This window comes from Syngnathus leptorhynchus, chromosome 7 (assembly GCF_054491065.1).
Source record: "Syngnathus leptorhynchus isolate UIUO chromosome 7, UIUO_Slep, whole genome shotgun sequence".
NCBI classification, from domain to species: Eukaryota; Metazoa; Chordata; class Actinopteri; order Syngnathiformes; family Syngnathidae; genus Syngnathus; species Syngnathus leptorhynchus.
The window spans coordinates 6,972,983-6,993,852 of record NC_141201.1 but is presented as its reverse complement, the minus strand read 5'-3'; the positions used below and the strand labels follow the sequence as shown (position 1 = coordinate 6,993,852).

The 20,870-nt window shown below is 39.2% G+C and overlaps 1 protein-coding gene across 1 annotated transcript; it reads right to left on the bottom strand.

The window, feature by feature from the left end:
* Positions 1 to 533: 533 nt before the first annotated feature.
* smtnl2 (smoothelin like 2) lies at positions 534 to 15,324 on the bottom strand. Its single transcript, XM_085917142.1, has 10 exons — positions 15,248 to 15,324; positions 14,168 to 14,992; positions 5,038 to 5,119; positions 4,202 to 4,459; positions 4,068 to 4,130; positions 3,931 to 3,991; positions 3,716 to 3,865; positions 3,517 to 3,640; positions 1,455 to 1,606; positions 534 to 1,232 (listed from the first exon to the last, which is right to left on the bottom strand). Exons 2-10 carry the CDS (start codon positions 14,789 to 14,791, stop codon positions 1,106 to 1,108), a joined length of 1,641 nt encoding a protein of 546 aa, XP_085773268.1. The 5' UTR covers positions 14,792 to 14,992; positions 15,248 to 15,324; the 3' UTR covers positions 534 to 1,105.
* Between the last annotated feature and the right edge of the window lie 5,546 nt (positions 15,325 to 20,870).

The following is a 20,870-nucleotide window of genomic DNA, read 5'->3' as shown; positions in this document are numbered from 1 at the left end:
ACCCATAGAAAACAACCCCCCCAACTCACACACACACACACACACACACACACACACACACACACACACACACACACACACACACACACACACACACACACACACATTCAAAATCCAGGTATTAAAACAACACCCACTTTAATCTCTAGTTACTGAGAATCAAATCATGCTGTTTTGCAAGTCCCTTAATAGATGGACAATACTGTATTCTAGTATAGCAATCACTTCACTTTGTTAGAATCTGCCATGCAAAAGTCAAATGGCCTCCATTATTCAGTGTAATGTAATGTAATGTAATGTAATGTAATGGTGGTGTTTGGACACCACAGTTCTGACCAGCCACAAGTTCTAAAAGCATTTATTTATTTATTTATTTATTTATTTATTTATTTATTGTTGTTTCTATTATATTTCTGTTATGTTTTTATTATTCATTTGTAGTTCAGCAAACTACTCTTTGTTTTCCTTGTCTTTATGCATTCACAACAACAAAAACAATTTGGTACCTTCACAAAGTACACAGTACAGTCCACTGAAAAAAAATAATAATTTTATTTTATTAAGTAGCATCGAAAATGAAAATGTAAAAGCCTTTCAGCTCACAGTTGATGGTTTTAATAAATGTTCATGTCTCAATATCCAAGCATACAGTGTGTAAATAAAAGACACCATTCAGTCTAATTTTACAAACACTCAGTTTCATATGCTTTTTAATATTTTGAATACCTACGTACATATCAAATTTTCACTGATCCTGCAAATTGTATCTCTTCTGGTGCAGTGTCAAAGGTTAACATACTCATCATGTGGGAATAAAAAAAGTTTACAAACAACAAATACTTATACAAACTAAATATAGTCAACAAATTCAATAATGTGGTGTCTTCATTGATTTGGATAACAGCTACACAAGGACGCACACACAAACACTATTAAAAGCTTAGTCCTCCCAAACGGGAACAAATGTTTTCCAATTTACCACACGAGGGCAGCCCAGTCTTGAATTATTTTGCAATTTTTTCCTGGTCAGAGAGGAAATGCTTTTATGTTCCTCAGTGGCTATGAAAGGAAAAGGTCACGCCACCAATATGGCCGTGGTTGAGTGTCACTCAAACTTGCGCAGGTGGTTGTAGAGGGACTGAACGTAGGTGAATACACACATTGGATCTGGTTTACGACCCATAATCATCATGTCATCCACTTCGATTAGCCGGTCGCAGCCAGCTTTCAATCTGCAGGCAAAGGCAGAAAAAGACAGAGCATTATTAGAAGCTGGTAATCCTACAATCTATTTGAGTTTACATTTGCTGCACAGCTGAAAAAAACATGTTGCTGTGTATTTTAGTGGCGTGAGTGATACGTTTAATCCAAGTTTGCATGGCTTGTTTTTTTTTTTTCTCAAAATGAACGAATGAATGCGGCGGTGTTACGATTACTGTTATTTATATACTCACTCTGCCGTCCCAAAAGCCAGTTCAAAGTTCTCCTTGCGGTTGTCCGGTGACAATGATTCGTAGTCAAACTCGGTGGGAAAAAAGGAGTGGACCAGAGCACAAAAAGCCATGCCGTCGCTCCAACTGGATGAGAAGTTCTGAATATCTATGTTCTGCAGAACAGAGGAGATGAAAAGGAAGCTTGCTAAGGTTTTTTGCAAGTGTGTGCACAACACGACTAAAAAAAAAAAAAACCCAAGACTTATTTAAGACAGACAATGGAAGATAAAAGAAGACAACAGTTGGGCCATAAAACTCTCCCCACTTTCACATTAATATGATAGATGTCACGTTTCTGCTCTGCTTTCATCTTCATTGTGTGTGTTTCATTTTTAATGGCTATTCAAAGACAAAACCGCAGATGTAGTCTATTGTGTTGCTTTTTTTTTTTTCCCCATGCCATCACAAATTGTTACTAGTGACAGAAAGGAAAAGTGGATGTTACTACCAGAACTGGTAATGACAATTGACACTGGCTGCAAATTAATTTCACCAGTTTTTATGCTGCCTGTTGAAATAACTCCTTTTGGTCCACAAACTATTTCCTGTTCCATCCCTACGTGTTTGCCACACATCTTTTAATGAAATTATGGTAAACCTCTCTTTACACTTTACACTGACAATTAGAAACATTAATATGTAACTTAAACAAAAAGGAAAAAGTATTATTTCTACGAACGATGACAGTTTGAGCATATAACCAATTAGTACGCTGTATCAAAGGAAAGTTTTGAGATTTGGAACCCAAGCAGCGTTACAGAATGAATTAAGTACATACAAATTCTAAATGTCCAACAATTTATGATTTTATAAAAAAGGCACCATCAGGCTATTTCATTCAACAGTTCATAAATTTGAATTACTGGACCCATCTATTTGAGAAAGCCCACATTTTCCGTAAGGACAAAGGAAACCCCTTTCATGTGTATAAGTTCAACTCCAATGTGCATGATTCTTCGCAGTGAACGCTAACTGATTGCAGACTTGTCTCGAGTGAAAATACTGTCTATGCTTGAGTGAAATGGAACATGTCAGGTCATCATATGAACAATAGAGTGTTTCCTCTTAGCCATAAGAGTCGTGGCTACGCCGATTTGACGATAACGAAAGCCACATGGAGCAGCTGGCACAGGCTGCCGGGTAACAGTGTAGCAAAATGTGTCAAAACACTTAGCCATGACCTCAAATGCTTCAAACTCCGTAACCCCAGAAACACACAGTTACAAAACACACACATGTATCCAAACACTTTCACTTTTGTGCACTGCATATTAACTTAACACATTAACATTAAGTTTATAGCATTCACCGAGAGATTTTCAAACTAGTATACCTCCAGCCATCTTTTTTTTTTAAATTGTTTATCCTTGTTCAAGGACACAGGTGAGCAAGAGCCTATCCGAAATATGAGACAATGCAACTAAATTGAAAATAATAATATAACTATTGTTGAATATTTTGAATTGCTGACAAACATCTGCGCTACAGTTCATCTCATGTGTCAGCAGAGAAAAAGAGTGGGATGTATGTTTACTTATGTATAAGGTGTGTTTTAAGGTGTGTTTCCCTAAATCTACTTGCGCCTGTAAAATTTCACATTATGGGCCCACTGTGCTCCTAATATAAAAAAAAAACTTCATCTGGAGCCCTGGATCGTCAGGTCATCAGTCAGTTACAGGAAACATATACTTCACACAGTCATTGAGTGAGAACCAATCCCATGCTGGCTGCAAGTCAAATTTTCATGCTCATTGACATCGCCTACAAAGAGTTCCAGAGATTAGGTTTCATTTTCACTTTCAATATGGAGGAAGTGAAAGGATGAATTCCATATGCATTGAACTTAATGTCCCTGTAAAGTGTCTTAAATTTTACAAACCACAGAGAATAGTGTCATTTACAAGATTGCCAAATGTGCATAGAATTTTTGTTTGTCTACATATGCCCTATCAATAAGTGGTGACCAGTCCAGGGTAAACCCTCCTCTCACTCAAAATGCTAAATCTGATTGACAGCACAATACCTGGTAGCCGATGGTCTTGGAGCGACACCACTCAAGAAGAATTTGTTTGATACTGCTGGCGCTGGAAACTCCAAAACTTTGGGAGCGCTTCAGTTTGGGCTTGGACTCCACGACTTTGGTGCGACTGTACAGGTAACAAGTAAACGTGAGTACTCTTCCATCATTTTCACACAACCTAAAACAGAAGCATTTTCTTTACCTGTTACTGATGTCTGTGTCCAACCTATCGAAGACTGACCGTCGAGTCTGAGCTCCAATGTTTCTTGGCAAAGTCTGCGACCTCACCAGTTCTCTCTTCCTTTCTCCTCCGTACCCGAAAGATCGCTCTTTGCTTACAACGTTGTCATCCCTGCAGGGGACAGATTGTCTTACACTAACCAAACCTAAACCATGAATGAAACCATTTGAACTAACCGGTCATGTTGAGGTAACCCTGCATAAGTCACAGTTTTAGCAGAGGGTGAAACCGTTTTCTCTGCAAAGATAGTCATAATGAATATCAATTGTAACTGTGGTGTCATTGGGCATGTCTGTCTGTCTGCAATCCTCACCTTGGAGGTGCGAAGTTCCCGAAGTTCGAATAGGTGAGGTGGTCCACGTCTTCATGGAAGATACTAAAAGCAAAGTGAATGTTTAGTCTGGAGTTTTACAAAGTAGATATTGGTTAAGGTTGTCATAGAGTCACCTGGTTGAACCGGGGATTCTGCACGTGGTTGAAGCTGAATGGAGCTAGCAGTTGATTGGCTGGGCGGGAAGGATTCTGAGATTGGAGGGGAACTAGAAGATGTGGGGCTACTGGGAGAATCTGGACAAGTCTTGATTTCTGCTGTCTTGGTGGTAGCCGTGATGGGGAAGTGGGCCATCCGCATGGCGACTGGGGCTGTGTGTTCATGTGGGAAGTCTCTGAGTGGAGACATCTTTCCATGTGGCAACAAGGAATGTTCTGATTGGAGTAAATTAACATTACATTTAAAAAAAAGAAATCCATGGTGATAGATTCTGGCAAATATTGTGAATGTTTGTCCGTATGCATCGGTGACCCCATTCAAACAGTACATGTTTAGCTTCCCATTCATTGTGGCACAATTTTCTGTATGGTGAAAGCAGGTGAAAAAAAAATTGGAATTTGGAAATAAATGTGAAAACAACAACCTTGACTAGAACTGACATTCCCATCATTCAGTCCAGTGAGCGTTAATGTTTGAGCCTCTCTAACCAAACCAAACATAGGAGAGAACTAGCAGAGAACTGACAGTGATGACATCACTGTGAAATAGTCTGGGATTAATCTGCCAGACTTGACAAATGTCTCCCAGAACCACAAAAAAACATTACTCAACTATTTTAACAGGCTAGCACTCAACATCCCTTAGTAAAGTGATCCTCAGCAATGAAGTCAGTCAAGCTTTTTTTTTTTTCTTTTTAAAAGCCTCTCACTTAATGGCATGACGTCACTTTTGTGCTTGATCTTAGAGTTGGAGAACATGATGTAATGGCATGATGAGAAACACTTGTGGGTACCTGTTGGTGCAGCGTGTCCGTTCTCCAGGCTCGCATGTGCCGGGGCCGGGTCAACTTCGATTGGCTCCTCTCGCTCGATACTCTGGAACACACATGCATTAAAACACATTTTTTTAATGACTTCCATTGCAAACCAGTGACTAGTGCAATTTGGATTTTGTGTAAACCTCCAATCTTCCAGGAATATAATTGATGGATGAAATGTGGAAAAAATGTTGTATGTGCGTCATATTTGGATCATACAAAGTGTATTACTAGATTCAGATGCTTTAGGTAATGAAACACATGAATTAATCATTCAATGAATGTGCCAGGCTCCTTCCTAAGTGGTTGCGTTCTTCGTTCCATCCCTACTATGATGACGCTTTCTAATAATCGTGCAAAATAGATATAATTAAAGATGACGGATGTGTCTAACGTGATTCTCTTCGATATCATTGAATTCCTTATGAAACATGTAGAGCAGGGGTGTCAAACTTATTTTGTCGTGGGCCACATCATAGACATTGGGCCATTAAAATTGTCAACCCAAATAAATGTATGAATGTCTCGTATATAGCATAGGCTACACAACAAACTGGCGAATAACTAGTTTTCAAAACAGAGACTAATAAAAACTGTTCAAATATTTAAAAATGAAATATTGAAATCAAATCAAATATTTAAAAATAAAAAATATTTAAAAAAATGAATGGTAATAAAAATTGCTACCAATATCTCTATATGTTTTAAAGTGAAAACAATTAGACATTTTGGAATTGACATATGAATTCCATGCACAATTTGTCTTCGTGGGCCACCTAAAATGATGATTTGGAGCTTGGATCTCTAAGTCAGGCATTCACATGATAATAAACCACTTTGGCAATACAGGAATCAATGGCCAGGCCAACTGATAGCTGTGCATATGTTCCCAGGGTTACACCATGTCAAAAATGACATAAGTATATAAAAGAGCTTTTCAAAAGGCTTTCAGGAAGTACAACCACAGGTAGTCATGAGGGAGGTAAGTGAACAGCTGCTTATGTTTGAAACTGTCAGAGTGGAGTTAAATGTGTTTGGCGGAGATCATTTCACCACCGGATTTGCGCTGTCACCATGCATACAATCAAAGCGTCAGTGTCGCTGAAGCACTCAGCTTCTTCAAGTTTCCTCCAAGTAGCAACACATAAGGTGCATAATCACTGTACTTATAAGACATCATCGACACCAATATGGGAAACTCAAATATCTTTAAATGAGTTAGAGGCACATGGTTGCAAAGTGGAAACAGACAAATTGTTGCATGTGTGTTCTGTGGAAAGAGGAGCTTGCCAAAAATCCAATGCAGGTCAGAGGAGTGAAACACGATAGCTGGGCGGCTCCAGTTCCTGTAAACTCTTTCCATTATCTGAACTTCTGATTTGCCAGCAGAATACTTTGCAACAGTTCACATGGCACGTACCAATGACAGGACACCTGAGGCCATACCGCACCTGTCATGCGTGCCACTATTCTACTCTCATGACGATGGGAATTGTCGAAATTATATAACTAGAGTGAGTAGAACTAATGTGTTTTAGAAAAGAAAATAGCAGATGGATGGTGTCTAACTTTAATATCTCAAAAATTCTGCTTCGGAATGCTTCCAGAAATGCTTGTGCATTTGTAATTGCTCATGTATTTGTTTCGTGAACATGGAAATAATTGACATAAAATAGTGTAATAGAAAGCTAGGAAAGATTTAAGAGAAAGCACATTAATTTTCATCATAAATTCAAAAGGGAGCAGGAAGAAATAAAATCATGTATCGAGTCCTACCCCACGTTCTTTAAATATATCAGTGTTATCCAACAATAAATTCAACAATAAGTCATTCCAATACAGTAATGCATCCCAAAGGAAGGAGAAAAATGTCAGAGTATTTTACAGATTCCTCCAGAATTACAGTTTCCCTATGAGGTCTATCCATTTTCTTATCGTGCATCATGGTTTTCAAATGACAAAACTAAACAAGTTGTGCTCTGTGTTTATGTAAATGAACATTTTGTTATCAATGCCAGGTTTGAATAATAATCTTTTATTTTTATTATTATTTTTTGGTTCATTCATGTTCCTCCTTACTGGCACATGCAAGACTTTTGCAGTGTCTGCCTTCTGCTGATAAGTCGCTAAAAGTAGAACTTGTCATGGCACCAGAATAAACCAGTTTCTCCATGACAAACAATCATCTCTTTGACCCAACATTTGGAATGTTTGTGGTACTCACTTACCAGAAGTGTTACCGAGAAGGTATTCTCCATTCAGAGATGACTCAAAATATACTTATGAATCATAATGACCTCAAATATTCTTCCCTTTCTCCGATCAGTAAAACTCTTGACTATTTTCAGCTACAATTAGAGAAGGATCGGGTGGTCTTCATGCTAAAAATTCAATTCCCAGTCCAATATATTCTGCAAAAACTCTTAGTTCCAAAGTCTGCATGTATCCAACCTCGTGTTAATGTTCTTTCAACCACTTTCATCAATCCCTTTCAGAGAAACTCCAGTTTAGACCAAACATTTTGCAAACTGTTTGCAAGAGTCACACAAGTGACTGTTGCTACGGGAACGCTCTCACTAGGAAGCCCTTGTGTTTAAACAGGCTGTATGAGGGTACATGGTGAGTGTTACATCCTGTTTAGGCAAAGGATATTGTTTAGCTGTGACAGGTATCTCCGTGAAGGCATGGGGGCGGTTAGCAGAGTGTTTGATGAGCTAGGCTCCTTGTTGAAGGAAATATCACAACTCGTGTGTCATCTGACAAGTGTAATCCATCCATCTCATTTTTAAAGTGCTTCTTCTCATGATGGTCACAAGGTGATCTGAAACATTGCTTCGCTGACTTTGGGAACAAGGCACCCTGGACTGCTACCTCATAACTGTGTGGCAGATGTATACTAACCACTGGATCATCATTCATCAAATTATTCTTTGTTTAGTATGACACATGGGGGACTGCATAAAAAAAACCTGATCCCAGTTAGAAAATGGTTCCAATGCCTGTTTAACAGTGACTTTTTAAGCCATCCGGAATATACAGTATACGTGTGAATTTGTGTTAAGAAGTGCATTGCTTCAAGCTCTGCAACTTTTATCGCTGACTTTGCAAAACTGGTTGAGGTTGCGAATGTCATTCCAAAATGAGGTGACAGGACAGGTTTTTCTGGGGATTTGAATTTTCTAGCAATGTGGTTCCTCAACACCACTGAATTACGGTGCAGTGAAAGCACAAGTAGGACCTCATGTACACGCACACACGCACACACACACACACACACACACACACACACACACACACACACACACACACACACACACACACACTCCTGTAAACATATCAGATTAAGGGAAATGAGGACGTGGCTTTATAATCTCCTCTAAAGAGTGTGAAGAGGAATCCGATACACCACTTATTTTTTTAAGTACATTCCTATAACCTACAATTTATAATCAAAAATGTCTATAGCTACCCTTTGCATTGAGATGGAAAATATGTGCAAGATACATAAACTTAGAGAGTTTCTTGCCTACAGATATTTGTGTTGGTAAAGGAGAAGCCCTCTTACTGTGCAGTCTTGTAGCAAGAATTATTATGACTGTTATTTCATATGTGCAAATGCATACAGTATGAGACTGGCGAATCCTCCGTGGAGCAAATTACTAAATGAAAGACTTTAAGCTTGTTTTTTTTGATAGAGCTCATAGTTAGGGCCGGCTCGGGCTTGTTGTGATTCATCTCTAAAGTATGTTGGCATAGCCTTAGACTGATGAGGGATTCCCCATAATGTACCTTATCTGCCACTGTCTCATAATTATAGATTCAAGTTGTTATGCTGTTTATGAATGTTTACTTTTTTGAGGCAGCTCTGGGTCCAAGCTTCAGCTACTTTTATCATTATTATCGATGTATGTTGCAGAAACGTAAACTAAATGACATTACACCTTCCAGATGCTACTTTTACCAGTTTAGGCTTGTAGGCAATATTTTCTCTTAATGTGCTGAAAAAAATGAAGTTCTCCAAAGAGCTCTTGAACTACTAAAAATGCTCGTATTAATTATTACATCGTGTGTTGTAGGTCGGTTCATAGTTTGTGCAGAACAATTCGTTCTGTGTCTCCCTCCTCCTTACTGAGTTTATTTTCCAATTCTGTTCTCCCTACTAGTACACAGTATCTCTAACATATGGCAACAATAGAGCATAACTCCCCTATCTGGGCTATCTTGGCAGTCGACCTCCCTCCTTCCAGCCTTCACTCACTGTGATTCTCAGTTCCTGGCAATGATGCAGTTAGCTGAGGGAGAATCTGACATGCTAGCTGAGAGATCAGGAAAGTATGACAAACCGGGACCCTCCTGCATACGGGAAAAGACATGTACGAAGAGGCATTACCGAACACATTCTGCACAGTTGATCCTTGATTTAACCTTGACAGTGGTTTACCGGATTTTGGATAAAACGGGTCCCCGTAGCTGCGATTGCAGGGAAGGTGGCTGGCTCCACAAAGTATTAATGCATGGGGCTAAATATATATATATATATATATATATATATATATATATATATATATATATATATATATATATATATATATATATATATATATATATATATATATATATATATATATATATACACACACACAGACAAACAATTATTTTCAGATTTTTATTTGCCTGAAATTCTGAAAACTATCAATTCTTTTACATTCCAGTTCACGATTATGTATGTGTTTATGTGCTCTGTGTTGGTTGATGATATCTTCATAAAAAAAACATTGAGTTCAAAGACACTCTAATGACAATAACTTTGCCACGATAAAAGTGAAAAACAACCTGCAACTTTTGGCGTTGGATTGTTTTGAACAACAAATTGGGTTTTTCTTTACTTAACCCAAATAGCAGGAACTTTCAGAAGTCTGTTGAAACTTGTTGAAAAGGTCAGATCCACCCCCCCACCCCCCACTTCTCTCACCTCTAATTGACCAGTACATCACTCAACAGAAACAGCGTGAAATACACTCATTACCAAGTAAGCCTGGCCAATGACAAAAAAGAAGTCATGCCTTCAAATTCACAGTAAAAAGAGCGTAGACCTCCACTGATCGAACAATCCTAGAGAGATACTGTTTCACTGCTCATACTGGTAACCCAATGAGGTGATCAAAACAACATCTTGTCTTATTTCACGCTTGGCAAACGTAGGACTCTTAATTTAACTTGAATACTTCTCCTAATTTTTCCAATTAGTGATTAAGGTTGAACTATTACTTTCTGATATTGGACATATTGATGCTTTCTAGCAGTAGTGGGTCCAGAGGGCATTCAAGGTGTCCTACTGGCAGGTCATTTATTAACTTGTTTCCACAGCGATGATGACGGTAACACAGCTTATTGTCTGGAAGTCATTAAGAGAGCCTAGGGTAGCCAGGGAGTATCCACATACCTCTGTTACCCCACGCCACTACCCCCCCCCCCCTTTGTATACACACATCCACACTAGTCTCAGCTGTGCAATTCTTTCAAATTTGATTGTAACATTTCCAAACGTCCATCATTGAGTGAGTTTTCTTGATATGACTTTTTGTGAATTGAAATTGGCAGTAAATGCTTTTTACACATTAGTATATATATAGCCGTAAAAGAGAGTGATGTTTGGAGGCAGCCAATCTCAGAAAGAAGGGGGAAGGGGAGGCCTCATGGACAGGATGGATGAGTTTTGGCCCAGGTCAGCAGTCATATGGGGACTGGGTAGTGAGTCTCTAGGGAAAGTTTGTAAATGTCAGATTTCAGTTTTTTATGAAGATAAATATCTTTGCTGCTCATTCCCTGTTCAGCAGAGGAACCTGTCCAGGACTAAAACAGTCAGTAGGTCTTACGTCATTCAAAAGATGACCGGTGGAGTACAATCTCATGAGAGTCTCCCAGTTTGACTTTGTCTCCCTTGAATGGTCCAGTTGCAGGCTTCAGAACGTTTGCTTTGGTTATATAAGTCAAATAATTAACATGAACGTTTTTACCCACAATCAAGACGTCTAAGATCTGTATGAATGTATTTTTGTATCAAAGAACCCACCCCTTTTTTCTTCTTCACTTATCCTGTCACTGGTGACCCAAAACCTTTCCTGATTATTTTGTGGTAAAAGGCAGAGTACAATCATATTTGGCAAACAACCATTCACACCGACACACTGAATGGAAATCGATCCAATGCTGGAAAGCAGAAAAGTTTACCCGTGAACAACTGTTAACTGGCACAAAACCGCAAAACGAGAAACAGTACTAACGGACGAAATTGCGTTCCTGTTTGTGTGTCTAGTCTCGGAAATATTCAAAGCCTAGGTTTGACCAGATCCTAACCGATCTCTGTTGGCAAGAATGGCTGGAAGTGGTTGGCGTAGCCTACTGAATGAGTTTTTTAAGATGCTTTCCAACTTCTTCCTCTTATTAAGTCCAAAAACCATATATGGGCGAGTCTGTACACATTCTCAGTGCCAAGTAAATAATTTTCTTTCTTTTCTCCTGAGATCAGTACATTTAACTTCCATGAAAATAATCAATGTCTTCTCCACTAGCTAGTGACAAGTTTTATGCTGCTTGTGTGCAGATAAGCATCAGAGAGAAGAGTTGTGTAATATTAGTGAGAGATGGAGCTAATGGTTAAGGGATAGTTAAAAACTGCCTCCAAGCTCAACATTTTCCTCTCAGCTCTTATGTAACATATAATGCAAGTCTTGTAGCAAACCATAAATCAAGAGCTTCTAAATGCTCTTCTGATTGAGACCAGTAGATAACCCTCTGACCTGGGAAAGCTAATCTTGATTTTCCATTGAGTCGCTTAACGTTCGGCTAATGAAACCCTGTCCACTGCGCACACATATCCATCCATTATGTATAGCTTATCATTTGCGGGGTTACTGCGAGGCTGGACTCTATCCCAGTTGACGTAATGCGTGTGAGGAGGCCAGGACATGTTTTTAGAAATTAGCCAGAATACCCTCCACTACCTTTGTGCTGGACCATATCAGAAACATTGATTTGTAGTGAATCATTTCATAATCGCGGTAAATAATATAAACAGAAGTTTTTCAAAGAGTCATTAAAAATTCAAATGAAAGACAATTATGTATGATACTACTTTCAGGCTGACGAAATCAGTTCGCAGGATAAACTTAATGCAAGTACATTTTCAATCAATTTAGAGTATTCTGGAAAAAAAAAATCTAAATGGATGCATAGTATTTGGGGAGGGGAAATAATTTCCCAAGAGCGTTTAACTACTGATCTAACAGTTACTACGGATGAAGCAAAAGAAAAAAGTATCTGAAAGGAACTGAAAATAAAGAATTGTTGCTTCCTTTGCAGCTCTCACTCTTCCTGGAAAACTCTAAGATTCTAGAATGCCTGCAGAAATGTTTTTACTTTGATTTCCAAACAACTTTTGTCAAGTTAAACAAGGTTCAGCAAGAATTCGACGTCAGGGCTCTAGAGGGAACGCAGGGTTCACATCCACCCTGCTTCATTATTCAATTTTGAGATGTGTCTCCATCATTATTATCAAATCAGCAATTAGACACATTGAATCAAGTTGATTTAAAAATTGTTCCCCTTATGCGTGTGAGCTAGAGACAAACAGGCCTGTGCACATAACTTTTGGCACAGACATTCACCTTGGATTGATGATAAAGAATGCTTGCAGTCTGTGTGTAAAACTTTCAAGCCTAACAGACCTGTCTGAACAGCCAAGTGAACGGCAGCTACGTACGTCATCCACATCACTTTCAGACAGGAAGAGCAAGAGTGGTAATCTTGTTGAGAAACCCCCTCAATGAAACCTACTATTCCGACGAGAGTAGCCGAGCACACGCGGTGCAACTTTTGACCGACAGCAGGGGATCTCCTGCAGAGTCAAGGAAACAAAGGTGGCCTTGTTTTGTTTTACTTTGGTCACATGATTCCACAGCAGATAACATTCCTCTAATGTAGCCACCAAAGGCTACAGTGAGGCAACAGTCGACCTAAAAGACCAAATGAATGAAATTTGCTTGTGTACCTAGTTAGCATGGTACAACAATGAAGTGTTGAACTTTTGTGCCGCAAATAGCTAAATTGTGTATTGTTACCATCTTCTTGCATCATTTGGGAAAAACAGTTCCACTCCATCCATGGAGATGAGCAATACAGGCAAGATGAATTGTGAAATCGCAAAGGAAGATCTATTAACTCCAGTATTCACTTTTACTGGAAGAAAAAGTGGGAAAAGTCAGACACATACTGGGTTCTCACTAGACTGTGATTGAAGAGTTGATGATTTGAAAAGGTTAGAAAAAAAAGTGAATGTGAAATGTGTGTCCAACAGAGGAAGAAGAAGCAAACCTGCTAACACATGAGACTTCCTGGTAGTGAATGAGTGCAGCGTGATAACATTGGTTAGACGGAAGCTGTTTATCTGGTGAAGATAGAAATGTTTGGAAAAAGCTGACAAACGCAACATAACAATGAAACAGAAAACCACTAAAGACATTCCAGAATTTTGTGCTTCCCTTATTGGAATCTGAAGTCTACCTAATTTAAGAATACAAAAAGCATAACACACCACTAACCTCACAGATCACACTAACAATACTTTACAACAGTATCACATTTGGCATTGTCCGTATGGTGGACTGCTGCTTTCTAACCTCACTGACACATCCGTGCAACCGCAACACAAACACCCCCAGCTCCACTTGGAATCTGCCCACTTCACCACAAAGCAGCCCTTTCTCAATTTAGAAAATTGCATTGCAATTACTGGATTACAGGGTATTGTTTGTTTAATTGCCATCCATATTACATTGTCTATTTCACCCAATTGTGGTCAACCAGTACAAATATGGCAAAGAGCAATAAAGCAGTGGTTCACGCACAGGGGCACTCCCTGGAGATGGAAGCAAGTGAAGTAGAGAGACCAAAAATAAAATGAAATCCAATTCAATTGCAGAGCAACCTCTGAAGTTACATCTGGAAGAAGTCACATAAAACATGCACTAGGATTTGATATGTGCAAATTATTGAGTGCTAATTGCAACATACTTGTGTGTTCAAATGATAATGTTTGGTCACTTACATTGTTTTTGCTGGAGACTGCAAATGTTGCCCGGCTGGAGAAGCGGCCAGTGGACGGGCTGTTACTTGAAACGGGACTTGCCACAATGGCGGAAACTCTCGAAGCGATGGGGGGACTGCCGGAGTTGGGGGACGTGGAGAACGTTGGAGCGCTGGATGTAGCGTTGACGTGACCGCTTTGGCCGTTGTAGGTCTGTGTGCGGCTCCCCGGGGTGCAGGGCTGGTTGACACTCTGAGTGGGAGATTCAGCCTTACCGCAGATCACCTCCTTGACCTCACGGTGATTGGCTTGGATGTCACTGAGGTGGTTCTTGCCGTTTTGACTGCTCATCCCGCTGAGAAGTTCTACCTGTCGTCTTAGGGCTTGCAGCTGAGTTCTGAGCTCTCGGTTCTCCTGCTGAAGCTGAGTCATGGCTCGCCCAAGAGTCCCACTCAGGCTGACCGTGTCTTCCAGGCGATGCTCCATGTTTAACTTAAAGGCAGTGACATCCATGTGGATCTCCCTAATGGCCTCCCTCAGAGTGGCTTCATGACGAGCCAAAGCCTCACACACCGTCTCCCCCTCGGGACTGGAGGAGCGAGGATGACACAAGTCTCCCATCTCAGCCAGGGTTGTTGCTTCCATTGAGCCAGCTGATGAAAATCTTTGAGTCTGGAGTTTACTGTCGGGCTTTAGTTTTCTGAGAAACTGGCTGGAGGGGAGGGGACTGACGGACACAAGGTGCAAGGTGAGGGGGACGGCCCAAGGTCTGATCTGGTTAATGTCTCCTGCAGTGCTGTCATGAGCCGCCTCTTCTCCAGAGAACTTCAGGTGTGGATAAGTCTTCTGAAAGATTGCAAAATAGAAAAAACAGGAAGTCATGACCTTTTGCATACAGTTCCTGTAGATTTAGATGCAGAAGATTTGCAGTATGGTCTTCCATTCAGAGTATTTCTAAATTTTTCCGACACAATTCCCAAACGCACTAAAGAGAACGCAACATGTGTTTCTCAAGGAGTCACATAAACTCTCCTCATGTTTCATAAGTCTCATAAAACACAGCAATGAGGTAATCTTCACTAACAGCTGCAGTGAACTTACCTCAGCCTCATTCTGTGTTACACATCACAGCTGTATGACATTGCATGTGTGTGTGTGTGTGTATGCTCTTCACTGCCGGCTCTGGTTTGTTTAAACGCTCAGGCTGAGCTCTGCTTTTGTCTGGAGGAGGGAACAGAAGGGGAGGGAACAAGGAGGAGGAGGATGGCAAAGGAGTGAGGAAACATGGAGGGTAATAAATTTAGGGGAGGGGAGAGCGGGTGGGGCCGGTGGTGGGGGGGGCGGGGGTCTCCTTTATAATCACTGTGTAAACTATTGGAAAAACTTTTGTCCTCTCTGCACCTCTCCTTACTTCTCATTATCCATCTCCTTTATTTCATTATCTTTTAATGGAGAAAAAAAAGCACATGATTAAAAAGATACATGACATTATGTTGATACATTGCTTAACACACACAAAAAATATATATAAATATATATATGCACACACACACGCACACACACAAACCATATCTATCAGTTTATTTTAGTCAAATTGTCAGAATAAATTCCTTGCCCTTATGCATGTATGTCTGCTTTCCGTCTGCTATTCTGCCATCATTATCTGTCCATCCACTTGATCTTACAGTGTTTCATTCAGATAAATAGAGCAACTCAAGTCAGGTGATAAAGGCTTGCAGTGCGATGACTGTAAATCACTTCAAGTGCATGGCAGTAGTTTTAAATGATGGCTTAAACGTACAGTACCTCACACATTTATTTCATTTCATTACTTGATCTTTACCATCATAGTGATCTTTGATCCCAAGATGAGATCGATGGCCAGTGACCCGCCCCCATTGTAACTAGACCCCAACAGAGCAAACATTCCACACACCAGATAGCCTTATGTGTGTGTGTATGTGTGTGTGTGTGTGTGTGTGTGTCCATATATGTTTGCGTGTAGTAAAAGGAGTATGTCTCAACAGTACGAGAGCTTTGAGATGGGGGGCGTTGAGATACAGACAGCAACGAACCAGAGGAGTTCAAAGGTCATGAAGTATTTTTTTCATCAATCATCAGGGGTTTTTTTTTTCCCCTCTATGCGAGTGTCATGCTTGAACTACATAAGGTGGGCCCTGATAGGCTTTGTTGTCTTATCAGTCCTTGTGATTGATTTTAAGCCGTGTGACCCCCAGTTTGATCATGTAGCATGTATTGTAAACCACGATAAGATAAAACATACATTGATCGAATTGAATTGCAAAGTAAGTGACATGGAATGTATCTTGAAAAGAAACAAGCTGTATTTATTTTTATGATTTCAAAATATACGTTTCAATATTTATGTATGATTTTTTTCCTTTCAAATACAGTATATAAAAGTTATGTAAACATGATCTGATACTCTTGCAAAGCCTGTGACTCACGCTGAGACTCCATCATGACTCAGTGAGCTATCAAAATGAGTTTGAGTTTATTTGTAAAATGAAACTACTCTTATCCCTTGAGGTGCTTAGACTAAGACTACTGCGGGCCCACTCTGAGAAGCTCTTCTTTCCGGTAACCATGAGTCAGCAGGTCCTATGAATGACCTGCATGAATCAGCGTGGGATGAAATCAAATCCCAAGATGTTGTCAAAAAAAATGTCTCTTGACGTCCAAGTTGCCTCTTTGATTGTTTTGACAATGATTCACTTGTCAAATGAAAAAACAACATACTTTTTGTTTGTCTAATCCAATTACTGGAACTACAAATAGCAAACTTTCCGTCAAATTTTTGCCTCCCAGAAATGTGTGTTAATGATCCAGAAAGATTTGAAAAGATTCAATCCACAGTGTATAATGAAAGTTCACATGTAAATTTGTAAGACATTTAAGTATGGGGAAAAAAAACAATGATTTTGGAGTCCGAGCAAAAGGCGACTCTTCAAATGAAAATGCAATATGCCCAAAAAAATTATAAAATGATACAATATCTCATGGAGGACTGACAACAAGGTCAAGAAGGAGGTTCTTTTTGGCTATGAAATTGAACACAAGACTCTCAAGTTAATATGAATATGGGTCAATGTTTCAAGTGTTTTACTGTAAGTGTGCACAGAAAACAACAAACTGTTCATTTTGTGGAGACTGATCTGCTTGTCATAACAGAGAGCAAACATGGTGAAGCAGCAATTTGCTGTTATGCTGCAGACTAATTGAATACACTGTTCAGAAAAAACTAAGTCAGCCCCCAATGTAAATGCTTTTAAATCCAGAAAGGTCTACTATAAAATTTTCCAAACCTTGTTCTTGCACTGTACATTTTAATAGTGATTCAAAAAAAGTGACTTTTTATTTATTTACTTTGCTTTTCATTGTATTTAACCCTTTGGTTTATAAATGCTTTTAAATCCCGTATACTTAGTGTTCTTTGTCATTGATGCTTATTGCTGTAATGTGAGTATTAGTGCAGTTTAAACAAATTCTGGAAAATAATGTGTGTTCTACTTTGCCAAAAAGATGATTGCTCTTATTTTTTGTCACCAAAAAAATTGAATCGACTCTTGTGTACACTTCTATATCTGCTTCTATCTTTCTACAAATGAGGTGTGACTACAACGTAAACGGCCAACTTTGAAGCTTATACATTGTCATTTATTGACCATGGCACCACAACTGGCGAGAATGCAACAGTATTTTTCCAAACCAACCACATTCTTCCTCCCCACATCCCTAATAAGCATTCATTGAAGGGTAAGGGTAGTCACAAACACCTCCACTGCCCTTTCTGCGTCAGTCTTACATGACCATGGCAGCAAATGAAAACATGTACTCTTGACTTCACCTCATAGACCATAAACTTTCAAAGGGATAACAGTTTGTCCCGCAGAGACGAATGTACGTCATGATTGCAAGTATTTCTGCACCGCCTGTAAAGTCGTGTAAACACACTTCCGACAAGCATTCAACATAGAGGACAGTACAGTACGAGAGAAATAATGTAAATACTGTTTGCCAATGAATTTTAGTAGTTTTAATGATGTAAAAATAAAAAAAACATCAAGATTTCTGTTTTTTTCCATCCACACCAAACAGATTAGACACCTCTGTGTCATGTAAGGGTCACTGATTATGCATTTCTTAGATGACTGTAATAATGGAGACTTGCTCGCACACTGGAAGAAAAGCAAAAATAAAAAAAGTTAGCCTGATGACATAGAGATTGTTTGACTCACCCAAACTTAAATTGAGTGACCTGTCAGTACATCCATCTCCCTTATGTAGTATATCGTCAAAAGCCAGTTGCGGTTTCTCTTTAAGTAGTAGCTTGACTTCCGCTTCTAAATTACAGTGTACATCAAGGTACTGTTCGGAAAAGAAGAGACCACCGTTCCGTCTGTGATTTTATTTCAAATGTGGAAAATGCAGACCCGACGTCTTTGATCATTTAACAAGAGAAACGGGTTTAGTACTAAGGGGAAGTCAAACTATTTCCTAGAAGCTTGTGGGAAATGTTTTGCGATAGATCGAGTATCGGACACTCACGTTGGCGCTGTCACATTGACGTCAGTCGAATTTATTGTGTTGACCGTGTTGACTACTTGATGCTGTATACAATGGAGAAATAAACCAAACGACAACCTCCATACAAGTTCTGCAAACAACAAGGGGATAAGTCCAGTATAAATAACCAGTTGATGTGCTGTTACTGGTTAAAAAAAAAACACACACACACAATGAGAACTGTGGTGCAGTTCCACTGACATATTGGAGGATCAGATTGCGTATGTTGATAGCTAACACAACTTGTCACTGTCGTTCACAGCACTTTCTATAGCAGAATGACGTAACCATGGATTCTCTTCACACTCAGACTTATTGCTTTTTCCTTCAACGAATGCCAGCATCTTGGAATTATATCCATGACATTTTGAAAGCCAATGTGCCACGTGTGTGTGCGTGTGTCTGTGCGTGACCTTGCCTCGCATTTGGTGAGGACGTTTAAACGAGGACGGGGTAAGTGTATACAAGATAAAGAGTAAACGAGTGAAAGCACTTGAGTCTCTGAAGGTCACGATCAGTTTTCATGTAAACACAAGGGCAGCAATGCAGCTTACAATGTGTCATTAATCACAATGTGAGACACTGCACAAAATGCTGTCCAGCATCTCAATCTGTAAACAGTATATATATGAAGTCGAACTCCACAATCCATTCCCTGACACTGGTTGACTTCCAATTTCTGAAAAGCTTCTTAGAACAGCAAAATGTTGCTCATTCATTGCACCTGCAAAAATGTACAAATCATTTCAAATCCCTTACTTGCAGAAATATAGAAAGGATCTATGTACTAATAGTTAATTTTTGTGGTACTGACATGTACTTTGCTTTAGTGTCTCTTTTTCTGACAACTTTTTCCTCTGCATTTAAAAACATATTTGACATTATTATTATTATACTATTATGTCAATTTTTTGGTAGTTGTTGTGATTAAGTACTATCAAAATGAATTTAAATCGAATGGAGATATCAAAACTGCAACTTTAAGTCTCAGGAATAAGGTCTGAGAGTATGAATTGCCTCAATTTAAGTTTTGCAAGTTTTAGTTCAGTTTTAGTACAATTTTATCATGTTTATTATCATTTGAAAACATTGAAAGGAACACAAATAAATAATCAACTCTCTGTGGCCTCAAATATCATATCTTGCAAATGAACAACCTATTATTATGTGAATATAGTGAATGCAACATTTTCATCATGATCTCAGCCTTATATGGGTGCTGGCCTGAAACAAATAAATCACATTTCTTTTTTTTACTTTACTCCTTTTTAGCTGAAAAGGTCTGCATCCATAGCTGCTGCTTATTCAAGCAGAAAATGCATGTATGAGCTTTTTTCTTTTTTTAACATGAGCTCATCGTCTCACCCCCTCCCTGCTTTTTTTTTTTTTATTACTTGGAGAGATTTGCAACCCGACCTCACCAGAGAAATTGGCAGGAACACAAAGTGCAGTGCGTTTGTTGAGGTCCGCCAGACAGAACAGAATACAGACGGCAATTAGACTCTTTGCTTTTCTAAACAAGCTTTTTCTTCAGAATGACACTTGTGTTATTACATATGTGTCATAATAACTCACAAAGGAGAAGCAGACAAGTGACGCAGCATCATTCGAGAGGGTAGTTAGTTAAACGTTGAAGGGCTCGTGTACTTTGACCTCTGTTTTGAACTCGAGTGGGAAGACGAGAATTCCAATAAAGTCCCACAAAACATTGAGACAGAATCAAAGCAAAGAAACGTGAGAGACGGGCTTGAAGTTAAGTAAAAGTTTATCCCGCCATCTTTAACTAGCAAAAAAAAAGTACATCATTTAAAATAGTAGCACATATGACTGTCGCCTGATTTTGACTGAGATGTTTTTAAAATAAAACTGAACCTTAGGGATTAACTACAAGAGAGATTGTGAGCCATTATCCAACATCAGCAACCTCTTACCTTACCAATTTTCTTTTCTAAATGCTTCCAGATTCTTTGAAAACTCTTCTGATAACACTGGAGACTGTTATTGGCAGAACGGGGCGATTCCCACCATATTCACTTCCATAGGTGTCGTCAGGTCTCCCAATATTAAACTATATGTATTACTAAACTTTTGAATCCACATCAGGTCCTAGAAAGAGAACAAGTTGTGCTGAACCACT

What these genes read in the sequence shown, in the direction of transcription:
- smtnl2 (XM_085917142.1), bottom strand. Translation starts at nt 14,791, where the DNA reads ATGGAAGCAACAACCCTGGCTGAGATGGGAGACTTGTGTCATCCTCGC. An exon ending in AGAATCCCCGGTTCAACCAG is followed by an intron (nt 4,131 to 4,201) that starts GTGACTCTATGA and finishes CTTTGCTTTTAG; the next exon opens with TATCTTCCATGAAGACGTGG. An exon ending in GGGTTACCTCAACATGACCG is followed by an intron (nt 3,866 to 3,930) that starts GTTAGTTCAAAT and finishes TGTCCCCTGCAG; the next exon opens with GGATGACAACGTTGTAAGCA.